The sequence below is a fragment of the Siphateles boraxobius genome, unplaced genomic scaffold (genome assembly GCF_051911475.1).
Source record: "Siphateles boraxobius isolate OS27281-9 unplaced genomic scaffold, OSU_SipBor_1 20, whole genome shotgun sequence".
Classification (NCBI taxonomy): domain Eukaryota; kingdom Metazoa; phylum Chordata; class Actinopteri; order Cypriniformes; family Leuciscidae; genus Siphateles; species Siphateles boraxobius.
The window spans coordinates 18,662,643-18,687,200 of NW_027508811.1; the positions used below are offsets into that span (position 1 = coordinate 18,662,643).

At 36.9% G+C, this 24,558-nt stretch overlaps 1 protein-coding gene across 2 annotated transcripts in view; it reads right to left on the bottom strand.

The window, feature by feature from the left end:
* Window positions 1-24,558, bottom strand: part of atrnl1a (attractin-like 1a) — a 274,652-nt gene that overhangs the window by 123,391 nt on the left and 126,703 nt on the right. For both annotated transcript variants that reach the window (XM_077237252.1, XM_077237253.1), the window contains exons 21-22: window positions 17,089-17,182; window positions 5,297-5,349 (exon numbers count right to left, since the gene is read on the bottom strand). In XM_077237252.1, coding sequence (XP_077093367.1) covers window positions 5,297-5,349; window positions 17,089-17,182 — 147 coding nt within the window. The remainder of the gene's footprint in view (window positions 1-5,296; window positions 5,350-17,088; window positions 17,183-24,558) is intronic.

Consider the following 24,558-nt stretch of genomic DNA (forward strand, 5'->3'; position numbering starts at 1 on the left):
ATATCAAAACAAAAGGTATGATCTAAATTAAACTCAGTGTGCATGTCTGGAACAGCTACAACTTACACTATTTTTGCAGGATGCACTGTGCATGTATGACAAAAATTCTGTTCGGTAAACAGCTTGAATGCGCTTTGCTTGAATATTATCTTTGTGGTGTGACAAAAAATCTGAATATACTATAAACCGGCATTTCCACTATGCAAGATAGCTTTATCATCTAAATGACAATTTCTTCTCCATAACATCAGCATGACCAAAATGCATTGAAAGTAAAGGATCCTAATTCATCCTCATGCACTTTAACATGGTCTCGATTGAAGAAGATAATTATTTCGAAGGCTTAAAGCCAAAACAATTATCTTAAGAAAATAAGATGGGGCTTTAGATGTCCAAATAAAAAGTGACTTTGTATGCAAACACAAAGCAGCCTGACTAAAAGTATTTAGCGGTCTAGTTTTTGATGAGGGACCTGAGGATGTCTGGTACACTCATCTGAGTATGTCTGAAGCAAAAGTTATGGCTTTGATTCAGCCAGTGGAAAGTTGGCTGTATATCAGTATATGAGGTATAAATATAGTTTTTTGGATCAATGTTAAGAGAATCAAAGCTGTCTTTAACAAATCACGTATTTGAGTGAAAGTAAACTACCTTTCGAAAGTTTGGGGTCGATACGATTTTTTGATGTTTTGAGTATTTTATGCTCACCAAGGCTGCATTATTTGATAAAAAATATAATAAAAACTGAAATATTGAGTAATATTATCATAATTTATTTTTAACTGTTTTCTTTTTTAATATATTTTCAAATGTAATTCATTCCTGTGATGTGAAAGCTGAATTTTCAGCAGCTATTACTGATCTTTCAGAAATCAATCTAACATGCTCATTAGCGCTAAAGAAACAATTCATATTATTATCAATGTTGAAAACAGTTGTGTTGTTGAACAGTCTTGTCAGGATTTTTTGATGAATCGAAAGTTCAAAAAACAGCATTTATTTGAAACAAAAATCTTTAATCTTTTGACCAAATTTTGATCAATTTAATTTTTTACTGATCCCAAACAGTAGTGATCATGATACCAGTACTACTGCTGCAAAAATGAAATGTACATAATCTGCCACTTTAAACGTTAAATGGTAAACTTAATGCACAAAAATATTCCCGTACACTAATCAAAAGATTAAACTTTTAATATCTTTTGAGCTTACTCATAAGTGTGTAAACAAGTGAAAACAACAAACTAGTAGGGCTATATAAAAAATTGTTAACAAATATAAAAACTTTCAGAGCTTTTTTTGTTCTTTTTTATTTTTGTTTGCCTGGATCATGGAACCAGACAGCAGTCGAATCGAGAACAGCTGTAAACGGATCCATCCAATTTGTGAAAGAATAGTTCAGTGTGATTTGTGAACCGTTTCAATAGGTTCACCGAAAATAATTGGGTTAAAAGAATGATTTGCTCATAAACTGGACACCACTGTCACGTTTCAGAGCAGGTCTCGATTTCAATTTCAAAATAACAAGGATTTATCTGTTTTCTGAAAAGTAATGGAGCAAAAATGTTAACAACAATTTAGTGCTCTGAAGCAAAGCTAAAAGAACCCATTACAATAAGGAAGAACAAACAAACAAACAAAAAAAATACTAGAGTCACCATTGGTCTATTAGAATATGATACAGCATGGTAATCATGACCTATAGTCTGATAAAGACAACAGTCTAATGACAGTTTTGACTGCATAACATTCGTCATCATGTATATAGCAGTTGAAACATGACCCTGATCACACTGGAGGTTATACTGTAATAAACATCTATCCAATATGATAGTGAAGGAGACATTCAATTACCGTTACAGTGACTTGCATTTATCGTCATCATTAGTATTATCATGTTTGATGGCCCTTGATTTTTCTCCTTGTGATAGCAGACATTAGTGTGTTCAAGGCTGGTTGAATTATCCTGTTACAAAGACGAAGCGTAAACATCAATCCCACTCAGTGGGTAAATGTCACTGACGTTCCCTTAGGGAGTCAGACTTGTCTCGCTCCAACTAGCCTCTCTTGATGGCTTTAATTGGTCAAATTAGCGAGTGTGTCGGCCCCACATATTTCGAAGCTGGACTACTGAATCGTTGCACACGTGTGATGAAATCCACACTGACAGAGTGAAGGGAACAGTGCTAGTAAGAGATAACAGCTGGATGCTGGGAACGTGAGGTGCTGCTTGTGGTTGCTGTGTGTGTTTATACGTGTTTGTCTGCGAGAGAGTTTGCAGGCCAGCTGCAGTGTACACTTTAGCGTTTAGTACACCATACAAGGAGCATGAGATGGAGAAGAGCAGTTGCTTTAATCTGAACTCGAGTGTAATATAATCATACATATCACAAAGGTTATTTTAACCAACCATGCCTGACATCAGATGCCTTACACCACGTGATGCGAGTTTAATGTGCATTTGGGAATGCAACGTGCACCAGGTTCACTTTACTTACACATTTACACAATTTCCAATATGTTTGTGGACAGAAGTTTGCAGCATCAATATTATATATATTTTTTATTTTTGTCATTTTAATTCGCAAAAGAAATATAATTCAGTATTTTTTTTAGTTAAAATTGATAATAATAATAATAATATAAAAATATATTATTAAATGTATTATTATTATTATCAGAATGAAAAATATTAACTTGAAATCTCAGGGGAAACTTTTAAATCTCCCCTGGAGTCAATAATTGTATCCCTTAAAACTCATCTTTGATCACTAAAATGATTCATCATGCCTTTAAATAGCGTGAATGTAACTGTAAACCCTTGCATCATTTAGTATACACAGTTCTATTAATATGCAAATTAGCCCCACCTCCACTCACTCACACCAGCTCAGAGATCCACTTGTTGATGATCACACGTTGTCGTGATTGGTTACAAGCAAGCTGCAACCTTCCTGTTTCTCTCTTGAAACCAACACAGAAGTGACTTGAGACTGGATGCAAAAGAGATTCAATCCCATACCCCCCCCCCCCCCCACCCCCCCACCCCATGTTAAAATGCCCAATTTTACAGCAGAAAAAAAAAGTGTTTACAGCATGGTGCAAAAAGTGGTTTTGGTCTATAGCAAGTTTTGCCCTTCATGACAACTGTGAGGGGGGGGGGTCTTTTTTTTTATATAACATCCATTTAAATTATATTAAGCCTTAAAGTTCTCCATAATTAAGGGCGTGGCCACTTGAGTGACAGTTGGATTGCCGCTGCTGTCACTACTAGCCGTTTGTCTGCTGTCAGTTAGCCATCACGTCACCTCAGCTTATCCCGCCTTTTGGCCCATTTTCGTTTATCCGGGAGTGGTGTGCTACCATGATGGCGACGGCTTTGCCACTTTGGGCTTCAAAACTGCTGTTCAGAAACCTACGGGTGATGTCACGGACACTACGTCCATATTTTTTACATTATATGGTTATAAGATAGTTTGAGACGTCAGAAACACCAGCGATTTCAAACCGCGTTTTTGAGTCTGTCTTTGGTTCGCTAAAGTAGAAAATACTCAGCAATGGTGTTGACTTATGAATTTGTACATGGTTTGTCTTAAATCATATTAAAAAACACCACATAGACATATAAACAACATTAAAGGCTTGGTTTCACCACAGGGGGACTTTAAGAAAATATTTTACATTTAAGGGTTTTGTCTGACAAAAGAATGTGGGAACCCGTCTTATGGTTTGCAAATTCAGACATGGATCAATTCCATTACAAGGAATAGTTAATTTTATTAGTACAAATTCAAAGTCAAAACTTAGTAGTTATAAATAACTCAAAATAACAAGCTTAACCAACAAGCAATTTCCAAACATGTATGACTGAATTACTTTTTTGTTGTTGTTGTTGTTTTTTGTTTAGTATTGTTTTTGTCCTTGAAAATGTTTGTCCAATCTTTTTTTGGACCCCATTGACTTTCATTGTATAGACAAAAATGGTGTAACTGATTTTCACAAATTATCTTCTTGATACATGATGGCAAACATGATGAGAGCAGTTTTATGATTTGGGTGAACTATCCCTATAGAATTTACGGTCACCTGTATTTATCGGCATTTTTACAACAGCACATCCCATCAGAATCTGCGTTGTAATGCGTGTTTCATTTCAGCTGGAAAGAGTGAGGATGCTGGAAGGATTTGTTGACCACAGGAGGATATGATGCAGTGCGCTATCAATCATGAAGTGATATAACAGTATTGTGCTGCAGAGACTGGAGGGGAGGTCAATTATAAATAATGCATTGGTAATAAATCCTCCTATATACAGGGAATGAGAGTCTGATCTGCTCATAAAAAGCCTTGCAAACCCCTCACACTTGCTTTTGACACACAGTCATCTCCCATTTGTGTTGATTAATCAAAATACTGAGAACCTTTCTGCCATAAGACCTTTTCAAGTTCTTACTAACTGAAACCTTTTTAGTGTAATAGATAACACAAATGTCTGAGTAAACCTCAGATGTCCAAAGAAAAGTTGAGTTTAGAAGCTCGTTTGAAATCACACAAATTTAAGAACAGAATAGATCACCTACTGTTGATTATGTGCATTGCAACCAATTGGCTGTCTGGATGTGCTCTGCTTATCTGAGACTCTGTAAACAAATGGAGCTTAGTTTTAAAAACATTCACTGGTGGTATTGAAGGGCTGTTTACATAAGTCTGGTTTGGTTTGTCAAATCTGGTCTGGTCTGGTGGCATTTCTGGGAAAGTGATAGTGACAAGAGCAATAATTTAGAACAGGCTTTTAAAAATGTTTTTCCTTTAATACTGACTTTAATTTCCAGCTGTCTTGAGAAATGTGCGTAGACATGGCCATTTTCAGGAGAACCCATGTCCGTTGCTCCTGAAGATGATGGTCTGGTCTGTGGTCGTTTTCTTTTCTTTTTCCTATTTTGTGGTTGGGTGAGGAAGTTATGACCACTCTGTGCTTGTGTCAATCGTGACAAGTGAACAAATAATGGAGCTGTACGGCTGCCATCTAGTGCTCTGAATATAAACTAAAACTACACTGCTTGTGTGAGAGACAGAGATTGTCTGCGACAGAGAGAATGCTAAACACGGAGAGTTAGAGATACAAAGCACATCCAGCTTTGACACAAACATTAAGGATTATTGTGAAATGTATGTTTTTAATCCTATAATAATTAATATATGTTGGAGTTGTGCTCCAGTTTTTCAAAAATATAATTGTTAGCCAAATAACCCATCCCTATGTGTGTGTGAAAGAGACAGAGTGAGGGTTACTTACAGTAACATGTTCCTCTAAGCGGGTTTCCAAGGTAGCGATTTTCGGAATCACATCTGCAGTAAATTAACAGAAAGAACATTTTGTTTACAGATATGACACGCTAACAAACTAACTAGATTTGGAAACTAGTTTTCACCCATCAAAAACTTAACTTCAATAATTTTTTACTATAGGCATCCAACACAACACATGACAATAGTTATTCATGTTTGAACTATTTCTTTATAAATGTGTTTTAAAATGTGCTGTGATCATAATGAAAAAAATAAAATAAATACCAATAGTAATAGATTCAAAAGTTTGAGTTCAGCAAGATTATTTTTTTTAAATATGTAAATGAAATAAATGAATGAAAACAAAATTAACAAAACAAAATTAAAAATAAATTAAATTAATTGCATTTTTAAATTTAAACAAATCAGAAAACATTATTAATGTTTTAATTGTATTTCAGATCAAATAAATATAAAGTACTTTTTCCAAACGCAGAAAAAAAATGATTGAGAGTGTTGCTGGTTTGTGGGACCATAAATGGCTGTGTGGTTGTATTTGTATGGTGATTTCCCCCTATGCTGCAGGTAGTATACTCTTAGCCATGCTTGAGATGATTATAGAGGACGGGCCGTCAGGTGCCCCGCTCCTCTGAGGCCTGAAGAGGATGAGGAGACCACATTTCTGATCAATCCAGACTGACAAACCAAACAAAACCCTTTACTCTTTGCCAAAAGCAAAACTATCACAGACTATAGGAACAGAGAGATGAGCAAAACCTTATGTGAGGGGAATATACAGGACAAATATGTTTTTGTTTCTGTGCGTATAAGAAACATGCATCCATTTAAACAGAGGATTACAGTAATGCCTAAGATTGCATTGTAGAAAGGAAAAACGGGAAGTTCTTGTTTCAATGGCAAAGGTGTAGATAAGATTTTGTGAAGCACATTTATTTTTAATGACCAATATGTGACCGTATATATTTAGTCAGGACTGAAAAAGACAGCTGCACCAACTCTAAATGAGAGAGAGAGATAGAGAAAGAGAGAGAGAGAGAGAGAGAGAGAGAGAGAGAGAGAGAGAGAGAGAGAGAGAGAGAGAGAGAGATGCCACCAACACAGTGGCATGTCTGGTTTAGTTTAAAGCAAACGCTCATTACTGGCATGTAAACACTGAGTGTTTATTATTCACCACATGCTACAGAAACAGTGAGTTCATGAGTGCGGATTCAGAACTCAATAAACACACAGATGGATGGACGGACCAGCAGGGCAAACACGCATGATTAATCACCAAATTGCCCTTTGAAGTGGAGAAGTGACCGAAGGCCTGAGAAAGAGTCTTGCATCATACTCATACAAGGAAGGAAAAGAAAGGCTGCATTGATTTGATTAAAAAACTGTAAAAACAGTAATATTATGAAATATATTACAATTTAAAATAATGATTTTCTATTTAATATTTTAAAATGTAATTTATTCCTGTGATAGCAAAACTGACTTTTCACCGGCCATTACTGCAGTCTTCAGTCACATGACCAAGTCATATGATGATATCCTGAGTGAGAAAGTGTCTAAATATTATTAATGTTGAAAACAGTTGTGCTGCTTAAGTATGTTGTGGAAACCGTGATTTTTTTTTAAAATAAATTGATGGAAAGAAAGTTCAGAATTTATTTATTTTATTTTTTTAAGATTATAAATGTCTTAACTGACACTTTTGATCAATTAAATGCATCCTTTTTTATCTTACTGACCCCAAACTTTCGAATGGGAGTAGATATGACTTAATATCTATAGGTATGCAAAGCTATAGGTTATGTGAGCTATCAATATACCAGAAAAAATTATTAATAAAAAAAGGAAAAAAATATATATACACACACAATGTTTAATGCATCAATTATGCCTTATAATGCATTGTATGATCTCATGAATATTTGTAACCAGTTATAATACTAATCTAATAAACACTCCTTTAGAAAGTATAATGCATTAAAACTCATGACAAACAACCTATTTCAGATTTAGCAAAGAATCTGAATATTATAATGCATTCTAACTTTGTTTACAATTATTTATGAAACTAACTAATGAATCACAAACTACCTTGTAACCAATCACGTCAACGTGCCGGCAGGCTTTAGCATATCATTAACAGTGAACTAGCAGGGAGTCTTGAGAGGAGCCAGGATATTCCGTTGAAATGATAAATCGGGTAGAATCCAGTTATTTCGTGGATCCAGGATACTATGCATCCTGATAAAGATCCATTGGCCTTTGGAAATAAAATAGCCCCACATCATCACATACACAACATAAAATAACTGGCCTTTAAAAATAAAAATCTGCCTGCCTCTATGGCAATTTAACATAGGGGTGTACTGACTTTTGCCCCGTGTCCGACGTAAAGAGCGACACAATTGTGCAGCATTTACCTCGGTAAATAGAACGAGTTAATCTCTGAGCTGGCGTGAGTGAGTGGAGGCGGGGCTAATTTGCATATTCATTGATCCATGCATATTAAATAATACCTGCAAGCTATTTTAAGGCATGAAGAATTTTTTTTCACAGGAAAAAACTTTTAAATATGTAATTTTGGTGATCGAAAATGAGTTTTAAGGGATAAAATTATTTATTACAGGGGGCTATAAGTATATTTATAATTAAGACAAAATGTGTCAAAGCAATTTTGTAGTATTTCAATCAGGCACCGAAAAAAGCACCCGCCCCTTTCTGCGGGAGGGTAGAATCTTGCATGACACCACCTCGGGAATATATACAGGCATACAAAGGGCAAAAATGGTATTAAAAGAAGAAGAAGAAAAGAAAAAAAAACCCCAGGGCTCCAATAACATAATTTAATTCCAGAGAAACATTTTTAATGCTGAGTGTTCACCAAGCACAGTGGGACAACCATACACACTGTGCTACGCTTAACAAAACATTTCATTATAGTTCAAATATTTCTAATTCTCTTCAACTTCAGCTTGCTTTGAAAACTCATATTTCTTCTCCTTGGTTTTACACTGCACTGAACCATACAATACCCCACTGTTAAGGCTGTTTTCCTGTATTTTTATTTCATAAAAAATAAAAACCCTAAATGTCTCCATACTTTCGGGGGTCCTGCGCCAGCCAGCTGAGCAACTTCCATTGAGATGAATGGGAATGCTAAGAGATAGCTAAGCTTTCTCCAGGTATGATTGACCTCTTTGCTGTTGAATGACAGCAGCTTACAGCAAGTGCACCCGGTCCAGCACAACATGAGGTCCAGAAAAAGTTTGAGGGAAAGACATAACGAGACAGGGACTGAGAGAACAAATAAAGGGATGGAGAATGAAAACAGCAGGTGTCAGACAGTGGGCATGCCCTCTAGATATCTGTCTAGTCCTTCTGCTCTCTTAGCTTGAAAAGAAAGCAGAGAAACGGATGAGAGAGAGAGAAGGGGAAGAGTGTGGTACACCAACTGCCCTGTGTTGATCCTGCTAGCCACACGGTAACAGAGCCTCACTCTGACTAAATAAACAGAATGTGTGTGGCGTCTGCTCGCAGGAGACTGAATTAGCAGATAAATCCTCGGAGTGCCACATTTCACACTGAGACAGCTCTGTGTGTGCGTGTCTCACAAAAGCAGTCGCAATTGTAGCTCGCAGGGTTTAAACGTTCTCGCTTGAGTACTCCTCAGGAGGGCCTGTCTAATTAAATAGCAGCTTCCTCGTGGATCACAAGCACACAAACACACACAACACTCAACATTATAAAAAGGGATATTAAATTGAAATTAAACAAACATTTACAAGATGAGTTTAGATGTGGTGAACAGGAAACTATGCTGCTGCTTAGCTACTATATATAAAACGCCAAACATTACACTTTGTTAAACATGATAATAAACAGATGAGTAACGTGTATAAGCAAAGTCTGAAAGCATTGATAGATAGATAAAGCAGAAACAAAACCTGGGTGTTTTCCTAAAGGAATAAGGGGTTTGAACAAATCTTTCAAAAATGTCGATGTTTTTAAATTAATCGTTTGAATGTATGATTCAAATGACTCCCTCAAAAAGATAGGTGATTTGTTGCCACCTACTGAAGTAACCATGTGTACTGCAGAAAGAGAGACTGACAAGTTCACATAACTTAAGATAATACACAACCACAATGACGCATACACTCTTATGACCGTATTTATTATGTTATAGTATCTTGAAACTCCTGTGCAAACAACGTTTTGCACTCAAATAAGATTACAAAGGGCAAAAACGGCAACAAAAACAAACTGGGCTAACCCGCACCACAAAACATAAACTGTTCCAGCCAATAACCTACAAGAAGGATTTGGGCTAGGGGTTTGGGGGTTAGTGCACAGATGAGGAGGAGGGAGGGTCTAGTTAGTCTCCGTTTTGTTTGACAATACTTCGAACGTCAACAAGAAGTGATGTCACCCGACATCGCTTAGAGCACCTTTAATATTTGTATTATGCAGGTTGTCCTATGAAAAAATATAAGTGTTTGCAAAACGTTGATGGTGCATTGAACTGTCTAACTGAAAATCTATGTTGTATCACATACATATTGCAGACTAACATCAGCAGCCCAATGCAAAATCCAAATATGGAGAATTCAGCCGAGAGGAAGTCTGTCTACATGAACTACTCCAACAGCACTACCTTTCCGTCCTCCACCAGCTTCTAAACGAGTACCACATCTCCGTCTCTCCCCCTGTGCTGAACAGACAGCTCAACTCATTACAGAAAACAGGCTAAAACAGGCTATGGGCCACCTGCTAGCTTCCTCTCTTTCTCCCTTCAGTCGGTCTTTTTCTGATCCGTCTTTCTCTCTCATTTTATTTTCTCACACTCTCTCACTCTCTGACTCTCGCCCTTCCTTGTGCTTTGAAACAAAGACACAAAGCAACAAAGAGAAAAGAACCTTGAAAGAGACCTTGCAGTTCACGGTCTCACAGATTTGAGAGATTCACTCATTTTCTTTCACTCGCTCTATATATAACACTAGCTGAATTCCTTGTCTTGCCAGGTTGACGGCTTTCAAAATAGCAATGAAAACAAACATTTGTGAACTGTGGCCCTAGAGACCAAGAGAAAAAAAAAACATAAAAAATGTTGATTGCTTTAATATCTGTTGTTTCTTCTAAATGTTTCATTTGCAATGAGAGCAAATAAATACTAATGTTTCCTGCTTTAGATTTCGGAGGAAAACTTTAAGACGAGATATTGTAAATGGTAAATGGACTGCATTTATATAGCGCTTTCACAGACCCAATGGCCACCAAAGCGCTTTACATATTGCCTCACATTCACCCATTCACGCACTCATTCATACATGGCGGGTCAGCCATGCAAGGCGCCATCCAGCTCGTCGGGAGCAGCTGGGGTTAGGTGTCTTGCTCATGGACACCTCGACACTTGGTCAGGTGAACCGGGGATCGAACCACCAACCTTTCGGTTTGTAGACAACCTACATGAACCACTGCCAGTGTAAGACTTGAGAAATTAGAAAATCCCGGGCAGTCTGGTTGAAGAACGACCACTTCCCGAGAAGACACAGGACCTTTCTCGAAATTAACATTTGACACTCTCTTCTGAAGTTAGCATCACCATTCGAGACGCAAGTCTCACCCCAGAATACATCTCTTTTCCTCTTCCCCCACTCCCTCTCTCTCATGATGAGATCACCTGAAAATCACCCAAAAATCTATATGGTTTAAATGTGAATGTTTGGTATCAGTTGAAATGTCTCAACTGAAATGTCCGAAATGAAGGAAGTAAACCAAAAGGTAATAAAGTTCTTAAGAGTTAACTTGTTAATAACTCTGTTAAGTTAGAGATAACTTGCACTCAGAGGAGGGAGTGTCTTCCAGGCAAATGGCATCCGGCTCTCAAAAGGTGTAACTTCTGAATGCAAATTCCCATTGTTAGCAAATTGTTTCCATGTGAAAGAAGTTTCTGTCTTGGTCTGGGTATATAATGAATTGCAACAAGAGGCTCGGGGCGATTTGTAACTCAAATTAGCCCGTGATGCGGAGTGCTTGCAAAACACTTTGCATCATGTTTTTTATAAATGTCAATGTTCGCATCTTCTCTCTTTATTCCAGAGCATTTGATGTTTTGTATCTGACTGAGAAACAGGAGGCTGGGGTCTGCCTTAACTTTCCCACCTATGAGCAATATGTCACAGAGTGCCGAAGCCCATTCTGAATGACAGTTATCTTTTTTTATTATCTTTGAACTGATTATGAAATTGGCATGATACATTTACCTGACATCATAAATTGTAAACATTTGATTTTATTCTAACTGACTCTATTCTTTTTAACTCTTTACTGAAAATAATGTCAGTCAAACATTCACTCACATTTAATGACGCACAGATATCATTAAAACCTTTTCATTTATGGAGTCAAGATGAAATGAAGTGATAGTAAGTATACATTTGTAGATGCCAAAACTCTACAGTCATCTTTACTTTTGTCCTTAATTTCCTGCTGTAGCAGCTTTGAACAAATTAGTTGATGAATGATTCAAATGACTCACTCATAAAGAGTTAATTGTCACCGCCTACTGGTGTAATCATGTAACCTGCAGGAAGAGTCTTTCTTATGACAGTATTTATTATGTTTTAGTATCTTGAAACTCAAGTACAAGTGGCAGATTACACCTTATAGATTGTCTTTTTCTGCTAAAATAGCCTTTGAAATAGTTTTCCATGTGATCTTGGTACATGGATACAGGAATTTGCTCCCATTCAGACACGAGCATCAATAAGTGTGTTTGCATGCACTCTTGATCAAAATTATGATTTTAATCAGACAAAAGCATTCATGTCTTTTTAAAATCGCTTTAGTCTGACTGAAATCATCAAACCTACTCCAGTGTTGACATAGTAGTTTAATGTTACATTTACTAAATGCCATCAATAGCAGTGTTGGGGAAAGTTGCTTTTAAAAGTAGGGTTACAAAACTAATCAATAGTGCATAGAACAAGTTTTATGTATGTTTCATGTTTTGTGGTTGTGTTTGCAGTACAATATAACTGCAGCAGGCATGTTATCAACAAAGAGAAAAGCAAATAGGGCAAACAGTCCCTCAAAACACACAGCTATTCACAGCTGTTGGGCCAGCTTACTCATTTCACTGAACACAGAAACAGGCACATCTGAAGATAAAATGGGGCACAAATAGCATGCAGACCCAGAACACCAGACGTAAACATTCAGACCCAAATACAAACCAAAATCAGAGCAGATACATTTTCATATCCATTTACAATTCTGCATGTAGTCTGCATCAACTGATCTGAGAGAACACACCTGTTAGAGCAGGAAACATGGAAATTAAAGGGATGGAGAAAGAGAAAGAGAGGGTGAGGTAGACCAAAATATAGATAAATCTTCCTATGGATTTTTTTTCCAGTAGATGGATCCATCTGTGCTTCAAACAAACACGGCATGTTTCATCATTATTACAAGCAATCTGATTTTTAAAAAAGTAATTCATATTGAGATGAATTGCATAAAGCATATTAAGATTGAGACTCAATCTTCTCATGATTATCAGAGGTTGTTGCAGTGTTATGTGCTCAAAAACATGTGATTCAGCACTCGGGCTGCCATAGCTCAGGCTGGGTGAGTCACTGTCTTTAATCACTTCAGCGGTTCCCATGGTGACGCGAAAGTATATGTGAGTGCTAGTCACTTAAACTTATTGGTGACAGCATGCAACAACAGGTGGACAGCAAAACAAATGGCTACAAAGCTTCTTTTTTTTTATGGAGTTCATGTTACCATTGGTTTTATATATAAAAGCAGCATTCTAGTTCATTATAAATCCAGTGTAAAGTAGATTGTAAAGTGTGAAAATAGCAAGTCTGCCCATGAGTGACAAATACTAACACAAGTTGCCATTATTTTGTTTTATGCCGGTTTCTGAGATGGACAAACTGGTGAAATTGATTGACCAGAACCAAGTCTTACTGGTTAAGGCGAGACACTACAGGTGAATAGGGTAAACATTTTAACGTACAGATATCACCATGAAACTTTACCAGTTGATTACTCACATGAATAGGAAAAAAAATGTTTTGCAAGTTTTCTGTAATTTTATGTTTGAATATGCTAATCAGGCTATATCTAATTAAATATGCGCTAATTTGCATATATTTTGAAGGGACGAATCTCACTATTGAAAAAAAACAAGGTTCAAAATTATTTTTGCATTTTGTTGATATATTCAATAAAAAGACATAACCAGAGGGGATTATGAATATCTCATTTTGTTACCCTGTAAATCAGAAAATACTGCCAATAGCCTAAAAAAATTGATTTCCGCCCTATTTTTAGGCATAAAATGTCATATGAATCAGGCCAAGAATGATATATCAACAAATCACTCTGGACAAACCTTCACAATATAGTTAGGAATACGACTGTAAAGTTTGGTGTATGTAGGTGCTACAGAAGTGGAAAATCGTCACTCAGAGTGTGCGAAAAAACTCATTTTGAGAAAACGGCCTTTAAAGATTTTTATGGCAAAATTCCACTAATTTCTATCGAAAGCCATGAATTACAGGCAAAATATGCTTTAGATCCAAGAAAAATCCTTGTATCACACTGTTTAACATCCAAAACTCATTATTGCTTTATCCATCACTGATCATAACATCAAAACAACACATCAAAACATCAAAACAACACATCAACAGTCCATCACATGTGAATATGTATCTGCCTAAGGGACTCACAACCACTTTAGGATCCCACAATTACAGATTTGTTTAGTATTATATAGTAATTATATTATACAAACCTGAAATGTGTTGTGTAATGTAATTGTTTTGTGTATATATAGTGTGTAAAGTATAGTATATATGTAATGTATGTATATAATGTCAGAGCGCATCACTTAACTATTCTGAACGAATCACGTTGCCAGAAATTGGCATCAGCCAATGAGATTGTGCATTTCGAGTTAAATCGCCCATTTTAGTTTCATGATTGGTTGCTGATAAACAGGAAATGACCATATTTGGATCCGACAGCATTGCACAGGAGAGAGAGAGCTTTCTAACGGTATATGTGATGACAGGGTGCAGACAGCGATCGCGGATCAGCGTGATGATTTAGAACGCCAACTTTGTATGAATTTAGCTGAAATCTACACACGCAAACAGACAAAGTGTAGTAAAATAAAGACCTAAATGTGTATTTTGGACATTTTTTCAGCACAAGTCTGAAAGAAGATATGTTACTGAAGACAAATAGCCTAAAATCTCAAATTTTTTGCGAAAGACTTGAAAGTTTCTCTTTTAAAAATTAAAAAATAAAAAATACAACAAAACACAAAATGTTTTTCAAAGGGATGCCCAGTATATTTGGACCATATTAGTTATTGACCAACATTACAAACATTTTATTTATCATATCAGTCATTATTGCGCATTTAATTGTGCATGCTCCTTTCTTTTTTCGCATTTTATATATGTTACATATTTTACACATCTGTGCATCCCTAGTTTTTCATTTTGCTTCATTCTGAGCAGAAAAAAGAATGGCTAATTCTTTCAATTCAATTCTTAAAGGGGTCATATAATGGTACATGCACTTTTTCAAGTTGATTGTACTGAAATGTTTGTTGGCAGTGCCTGTACACAACCATCATATAATGATAAAAATCTATCCAGTGTTTCTGTTTTAATCTCCTTATATGTTTTCCCCTGCCTCAAATTGAGCCGTTCGATTTTGTGACGTCACTAAATCGGACGCCCCGCCCAAGATTGTTGATTGACAGCAGCGTTTCAACAGATCCCTGCCCTGAGCGAGCTGTCAGTCATCATAGTCCGTCATTGTTGATAGCTGGAGCAGAATGGCGTCTAAGCGATTGTGGTGTTCTGTTATTGGGTGTAATAACGAACACAGCAGTAATTTTGATGTTCCTAAATCTGAACCGCTGAAGACACAGTGGCTGAGTTTTGTTTTCGAAGGGAATATTCCCCACGAGCAACGTCAATGCTTTCAAGTTTGCGCGATTCGCAAATCTTTTCTCACCAGACTGCTTTATTAACGAAGGAAGTAACTTATAAAGCTGATTTTGATAAGAAGCTGCTCCTGAAAAAAGAATCGTTAACTATTCATGTCTCCCTGCTGAACCTCCAGAAAAAGTAAGTGTAAAATGTTATTAACCTTTATATTAATCTTTGCAAATCGCTTCACGATGAATGCGGCTAAGGTTTACACTCAGGGTACATACGGCATGTTTTCTATGTACGACGTTCTCAATATAATTCATAATCCCACTTTTATAATGAACAAGTATAACTTACATCAGTAAACACATAGCGTTCGTACATCTCACTAAGTTACTCTACCCTGCCAGTACACAAAGATAGATCAAAGTGACAATATAATAACCAACCATTCAGAAACGTCATGTTCGAGCCTTAATTGTCGAACTTCTTCGGGCCGTCATCTTGTGTCCTCCTCAGAGACTCCCGCTGCCATTTCTTTTCCTATATCCTCAACTGTTGTCAAGGAAACACTCCACGTGCGGTGTGGTCATAACGCTATTATGAACGCCCGCAGAACAGAGGGGCGGAGTGAGCGAAGCTCATTATCATTTAAAGGCATATGCACTGAAATGGCGTGTTGAAAACAGAGCTGTTTTTGACCAGGTAAAATTAGTGTTTTCTTACAATACTAACGAAAAATTTTAATTAAAGTATATTACAAACTTTTCATTTAGACCCTAAAGAATCAAATTAACTTGTATGAAAATGGCATTATATGACCCCTTTAACAAAGATGGATGATCTTACAACTTCTTGGTAAAGAATCTGGCATGACATTAGTCAGACCTGGACTAGTGAACCAGTCTCCTTATAGGAGGATATATGCAATGAAAATAGTCGGGCGAAAGGCAATTGGAAATTATGTCATTCTTAAAGTTTACTGAGAAATATTCTTTGCCATCATGACAATTTTCTGGAATTAAATAATAGCGCCAATAAAAGGGTACCGGCATTTCAAAATAATGTTCTCTAACTGGAGCCCATGAGTCACATCAGTGTACTGTAACAAGAGTAAATACACCTACACGTACATCAGTTCCACCGCCATGTGATGTGCTGCATGAGCGTAACATCAACCACGACATTGAGCAGTACCAACAAACAAGCCAAATTCATACAAGTGATTCAGGCATGTGTTTGAAGTTATACTGCGTGTGTACCATCTAACTTTCTACCCACGGGTCACAAGTGATATTTAAAAAAAAAGAAGAAAAAAAAAAAAGAGAGAGGGCATGTGGAAAAGAGAAACTTTTGAGAACTGTTTAAGTCCTGGGGAACTCATTACTGCTTAAAACATTATCAGTGCCAGTGGCAGTGGTGCAGCCTGTTACAAATACATTCACACACAACACTGTCTCTTTATGGACCTCAGTACATACACACATACTCATCCACAATCAGGGCATGGTGTCAGACCCAAAAGTGCTATTTAAGCCACTGATAAGTTCGCTTTGCCACTGTGAACAGAGGGCTCGCTGACACAGCACAGCAGAGGTTGCCATTAAAATTAATGTCCTGGGATTGGAAAGACACTTAGGTGGGAATTAATAACAGAGAGCTTAGAAGAGGGTTAAATCTGTGAATAAAATGTGCTATGATGTTAATGAGAGCATGATAATGTCAGGAATCTTTGTGTTTAGTTTAAGGGCTCATGTCTATCAGTCTCTGACTGACAGAGAGGATTGCTGACGATGGGTAATGTAGGCATACTCACAGCTGGCATTGGTCCCCTTTGACCCCTTTAGTGGTACAGTAGCATTTCCCTGAGTTGGAGTGGCACACGTTAGCGTGGTTGTTACATCTGCAGGCTGGAGAAAAGAAAGAAGACATAGATAGAGAAAGACAAAAAAAGAGGGAAGAGTAATGTTTAAAGGGACAGTTCACCCAAAAATAAAACTTCTGTAATTATTTACTGTTTCAAACTTGTATGACTTTGTTTCTTCTGTGGAACACAAAAGGAGAAACTGGAGACTGTGGTGATGCTTTTTTTCCCCATCCAATTAGTAGTCCATCAATATTTTCAAAAATCACTGAGGAACGGCCCTAATTTAAGTCATTATTAAGTCTTTCATTGTGCTGTTATCAAAGACAATACACTGTTATCCCTGAAATTGTTTTAATTCAAACTACTTAGGTACAATAAAAATAAACTCCAAAATGTTTGCACAATTACTCCATGTTTTTAGTTTGTTGTACGATTTGCATGATACTTTTCATTCTATTGAATTGTTTAGATTGAATGTACTTAACTTAGCTTATTTTAGTCTGTTGTCAATGCAACGCAATACAAGGAAGATGTTGATTGGCTCTTTGAACTGACGTCAGACATGGATGGAGCGCGCATTTTCATCCGTTCATCTGGACTTTCATCATGCACGTTTGCTGGTGAGTAGTAGTACATTTTGGTCTGAACCAGCGAATACGTCATAACACATAGATAAATGAGATGTATAAGATTTAGCCAGTAAAACTATATGTAAGTTTAGGCTGTGTTTACATGTTAAAGTTCCCCATCGTGTTGTATCGATCAGTCGCAACCTACACTTTTATAAGTTAGTTCCGATACGACATGCTCTTTGGGATCGTCACATTTAAAATCTAATGCTTAACCTTTTTTGATCAATAATTCTCATTAAACAAATGAACGAAAATGTCGTCTGTTGTGTAAAATTATATCTTTTTTTGATGGTGTTTTTGCATCTTGGCGGTTCGCCATAAACGTTCAACATGGCTTAAATACAGCGCAACTTTATCATTAACCTTTTAGAATTTTTCTAGAATTTCTTTGTGAGAGAAGTATTAAACAAATAGCTTAAACTGAAATTCGACTGCCCGCAAGAAATACTAGCCCATGTAGTTATGTAGTCTAGCCACAGAAATGCAACCTCGTGCTCATCAGCGTGGTGTTAGCTAGTACATTTCAGTTAATGCGAGTCTAGTGTATCATGACATGCTAAATAAATAAATGGATAGCTAGATAGTATTTTTTTATTTTGGATATAAATTTTGTAGATAACAGATCAAAAAAGATATAATTTTTATTTGTTATGTAAAAAGCAATCTAATTTTTTTTGTTACTCTGCAGATTCAAGTTCAAAGCAAGGCTAATCAAGATGATCTGGAATGGACAATTTAGACAACATACCCCAGGCCATGTGTCTTCTTTTTGGTTTAATCTACGCACTGCACCTAGACTACCCAAAGTGCATGGGCAACACCTTTCTTTTCATTCAGCAAGTTTTGCTAGGTTTAGGAAAGAAGGAGTTGAAGTGAAAGATTCTGGCTGTTACAAATCAGCTTACCATGTAAACAGGTAAATGCATTTTTCTTCTGGTTCTCTTTCAGAATCGTTAGATAAAAAACGTTCCCTTTCATTGAACTATGCCTTAGGGTTGGACAAATGTTCATGTTCCTTAATAATACAGTATAACACCTTGCTTGTTAAATATTTTGAAAAGTTTTAAAATACTGTTTTAAAGATTTAAAATTTGGTAATTGGTACTTAAGATATTTCTTTGTTTTTGTCAGTCTTTGAAAAATTTTGATAAGTGAATTCAAATAAATTGTAAGTTCAAAAAAATGATTGTTATCCTTTGTCATTATTTTTAATGCAGGTGTATCTTTATTAAATAATTTACAGTAAATAGCTATATTTAAATTAAAGTTTTGGGTCTACTCACAACATTCATCCAGATTGTAGGTTTCACATATGTTGTCTGTGCATAACTGTAAGCCTTTACAGGTTGATTGAACTTAAAACATTTATGGAAACTGTAAGCCCTTACAGGTTGATTGAACTTAAAAAATTTATGGAAACTCGTTGCCCTAAAAAAGTTAATTTTGTATTGTTGAAAAAACAGCATATTTTAAGTTTAATGTACCTAAAGTTTCAATTGCACTGCATTAAAAACTGTTAGTTCAATGAACTAAAAGTTTTCAATTAAATGCATTTGAAATCTTAAGTACATTAAACTTAAAATATGCTGTTTTTTCAACAATACAAAATTAACTTTTTTAGGGCAACAAGTTTCCATAAATTTTTTTAAGTTCAATCAACCTGTAAGGGCTTACAGTGTATATACCAAGGTAGTTCACTTGTATTACTAAGAAAGAGAAACTGCAATCACAATATGGTGGCTCTTGTAGAAGGAAATCCTGCTTTCTAAACAAGGAGCTAATCGTAAATTGGCTTGTCATCGCATCACTGCACCTACTTTTGTGCTGGTAAGAGAATATGGGCTTGACTCCCATTGCACACAGACAGCATTCGAGACGCTACTGTAAATTGCTGTGTGAACGGGAAATTTTTAGACTCAGGTAAGTAAATACGCTTGTCAATCCCAAAAAACTGACAGTGTGAACCACAGAAACGTGTATTTTAAGGCTCATGCCACAATTTATTACCGATTTGAAATATATTACTGAAATGTGAGTTTGGCAAGCAGTTTTCATACTTATCCAAGCAGAGATAAATACAATAGCTCCCTGGAGGTGTTGCAAATATGGCCACCATATGATATTCTTTGAAACTTTGGTCAAACAAGTCAGTGAGAACTCAAGAACCAGAATTGGCCTCGTTATTTGAACGGCCTCAAATGCATTGAGACTCAAAATAATGACTCGTTCATAAATCGGAAATAACTTTTCACATGAACTCTCATTAATGCACCATTTCCAGATCATTTGTACTTTTAAGTGGAACTACTACAGTCTATAAATAAACAGGGCACAGTTTGCATTTAAACAGACGTGACCATTTTAACAAACCTGAGCCTCCATCTCTGGGGCTAGTGTTCCTCTCATTACAGATGCAATTCTCATTAAAGGTTATCAGATGGTAATATCAGAATGAAACCACAAACACATAAACAGTTTAAGAGTGCAGCAGAGACAATTACTCACAGAGAGAGAGAGAGAAGAGAGAGAGAGAGAGAGAGAGAGAGAGAGAGAGAGAGAGAGAGAGAGAGAGAGAGAGAGAGAGAGAGAGAGAGAGAGAGAGAGAGAGAGAGAGTGAGAATTAAGCAGATTATCATCACTGAGGTGAGGCTCATAAACAAGCAAACAAGAGACTGTTCCATTCTTTACAACCCAAGTCCATGCCGCTTTAGATAAAAGTGCCTGCAAAAATGACTAATTAGATTAATTATATGGTTATTTTAACTAGATTTTCCAAATCAAGATTTTGTAAATTAATTAATTATTGAAATACAATAGTCATTCAATCACTAACTTAAAAAAAAAAAAAACAAGGTAAAAACTGACCTTTAGCTATGGTTGCTATTGTTCTTGCCGGTTGCTTGGTGGTTATTTAGTGAAGTGAAAAGAATCCATAACCAATTCTCTAATGTTCTGGTTTTAAAACATGGTTCAATGTGAGTCTAGGGGATTAAGGGATTTTCTTACCTATTCTCTTGTGGACAAGGTGAAAATCTTAAGTTTAATTGCTTACGAAACTAATAGCACAACTCTCTGCAACAGCTGTGGTGGAATAAATTGTCCGCTGAATGACTGCTTACTGATAGCATTTTCTTCCTAACTGGTATCTGAGGGTTTTTGCAGTTAAGGATGCAGGTGTTTGTCAGTACATTCATCATCTTCACAGAGTAATGACACAGAGGTGATTGCACACTATGATGAGGTAAGGCTGTTTATGTTGATTTAGTCACATGTCTTTTGTTGTACACATCAATTAGCTTGTTTAATTACTGTGCAATTTGTAGAGTATGGCTGTATTTGCAACGCTACATGCTGAACCTTCTCTGGTACAACTGATATCAGCAGATTTCACATGCCTTAAACTGCTTCTCCGCCCAGAGTGTCATATTAGACAATGCCATTAGACTATAAATGAACTAGCTGCCTTCACAGAGCAACTCTGCATACAAATGTTTTTCATTCACTTTGTAAATAGCATAGAAAAGCTCTCCCAGTCACAGATTTTATTTGGATCCAGAATACAGCCATAAAAGGGCTGTTATATTTCTAAATAAAATAAATAAAGAGCAACACAAAAAAAACAAGAGACAGGGAGAGAAGAAAAGAAAAGAACACAGACTTTTTATCAAGAGGCTTTATAGCTTGTTGGCTTTTTATCCACAGGTCTGTTCTTTACACATGTCTTAGTTCAAATTCCCCCAGCATCCACTGCAATCGCTCTTTCATACCAGCCATCAAGAGACAATTGACAAAGAAAAATATTTTTTACTAAAGATTTTATTGTTGTTGTCTGCTTTGGTGAATCACTATTATGTATATATACATGTGTGTATATATATATATATATTTTTTTTTTTAATTCTAAAAGTTATTTTAAATTGTAATAATATTTCACAATATTGGTGTTTTACTGTATTTTTGATTAAAATAATTTTCACCTGTCACATAATAAAACTGTGAAAGTGAATCGATCAAAATGTACTGCAGATTAGCTGCTGTAAAGCCAAAACAATCTGTTACTTTAATTTTTATTATCACTGTAAAGCTGCTTTGAAATTCCATATTGTCCATATTGTTAAAAGCGCTGTATAAAATGAAAAAGAGATAATACTCCATAATACATCCACACATTAATAACACAGTGAAAGAAACAGCGCAGTAACTTCAAGGCTTCAAATCATGTCATTATAACGACAAGGAACCACATACAAATGATTTCCACATGATCTCAAATGTTTACATGCAGTTTTATTATGCATGTGTGTGCATTTGTGAATCTGTATGCGAGTCATTTTGACAGAACTGTGGGGACGGGCTGCGGCAGAGTGTCGGTGGCTCCGCTCTGCATGCTGCAAAGAGATTTATAGCTAAATTATGATGTGTAAAATGTACTCACATTATAGCAGAGGAACAGCACTGCCTGGAGGTGCTGTTTCAGCACTTGCTCTGAAAGCGATAGACTACAAACACACACACACACGCTCACACACGCTCACACACACACACATGCACATGCGCACACGTACAATCTCTCATAAATATTTCTGCCAAAAGCCATTTAGGCCCTGGAAATGACAAAACACACACTCACAAACACGCGTACAATGAAAGTAGTCACCTAACCATGTCTAACAAAACTTTTTCATAATGCACACAAACATTAGCATATATCTGACATGCTTCATTTAGATCCACAATAAAGCTTAATGAAAGAAAGGAAATAAATATGAAAATAAAGGGAGACAGAAGAGATAAACTGATATTTGTATGCAAACAGACCGTGGAACATAAGTGACAAAACCAGAGTGAAGGCTTTCATAAATCCTCACAAACAGATGCACACACACATACACACAGAGATGACATTACAGCTGATGGAAGTTAAACCAGTCTTGAAAAGAACACGGCTCAGGCGCATTTCATTCCGAGTTTATGACTGGATGAAAGTCAAATCTGATAAAGCAAAGAGTGTATTTGGGTTTTACTCCTAAATGGACATATTGTTTAGGAAGTGAAAACTGTTAAGTATGCAAAACATCTCAAGATCATCTATCTATGTATACATACCCATTAGACATGTGCACATGTAAATTAGAACTATACTCATATATCCATGTTCATTTCAGGTGGTTCCGGCCAAACGATCATACGCAGTCTACTTACGCCTAAAGCGCAACTTATGACATCAGAAGTAGCGTAGTGCGTTAAGACCTAGCGTAAATATCACCAGTATGTCGCATTCCTCGCATAAGTTGCACTTTGCACTTAAGTCGAATCCATATGTTCGTTTGAACGGAAGCTAGTTATTTTACTTTATAAAGTTTTAAATATTAATATTTTTCTTACAGAAATGTTTCGCTTCAGAAGGCCTTTATTAACCCCCTAGAGCCGTGTGGAGTTCGTTTATGATGGATAGATGCACTTTTATGGACTTATTCACCGGCGCGATAGTCTCGCTTTTTTTCTTATCAGTGCAAAAGAAACTCAAATAACTCCATCGATTTTTGTCATACTGGCAAGTGTTATACATCATTAAAAACTTTTAAATGTCTTCTTTTTTTCTGTACACTAATAATAAAAACAAAAAGCTGTGTTTTTCGTAAAATAAAGAAAAAAAACATGATGCACGTTCTGTCTTCTCTCTCAATGTGAAGTTCATTCTGAAACGCGACAGAAAATTATCTGTAACTCAGCCAATACTTGCCACCCACACAGGAAAGGAATGTCTTTACAAAGCTTGAAGTCTCCTTTTTTAAATGAAGTAAATCATATCAAAAACGTCTCGGTTACGTATGTAACCCTAGTTCCCTGATAGGGAACGAGACGCTGCGTCAAACGCTGCGGGAACGCCCCTGCGTTGTGCGTCATGAAGCACGTATGGAATCAGCCCAATGGAGAGATGAAACGTCATAGGCGGGTGACGTCATCGACCAGGAAACTATAAAGCACCCCAAAAACACAAGCGCATTAGCTTCTGATAGGCTTGAAGGAAGCGCTAACGGGAGTGCCGGGAGTATGGCGGAGCGACGCAGCGTCTCGTTCCCTATCAGGGAACTAGGGTTACATACGTAACCGAGACGTTCCCTTTCAAGGGAACTTCGAGCTGCGTCAAACGCTGCGGGAACGCGAATACCCACGTCGCCATAGGACCAAATGACCGTCATGTGAGACTAGCGCACAGAGGACGAGAGCACCTGTGCCCCAGGGGTAGAGCTTAAGTCTAGGTCATAGAACTTAATAAAAGTATGCGGTGAAGACCATCCAGCCGCATCACAAACATCACTCAGGGAAACCCCCGACAAAAGAGCTTTAGAAGCAGCCATACTCCTGGTAGAGTGAGCTCGGACAACCAAAGGTGAAGGCTGGCCAGCCGACTCATAAGCAAGTGAGATAGCCTCAACCACCCACTTGCTCATTCTCTGTTTAGACGCCGGACACCCTTTCCTGGGTGGCCCGAAACATACAAAAAGTTGTTCTGATTTCCTCCACAGGGCAGCTCTGTGGACATAAGCGTCTAATGCCCTAACAGGGCAGAGTGAATTAAGTTTCTCCTGGTCCGATGACATAAATGGAGGAGGACAGAAAGCCTGCAGAACCGTAGGTCTAACAATATTAGTAGGAACCTTAGGAACGTAACCTGGTCTAGGATGCAGAAAAGCTTTAACCATGCCAGGTGCAAATTCCAGGCACGAGGGTGAAACCGACAGAGCCTGCAAATCTCCGATTCTTTTTAGTGAAGAGATAGCAA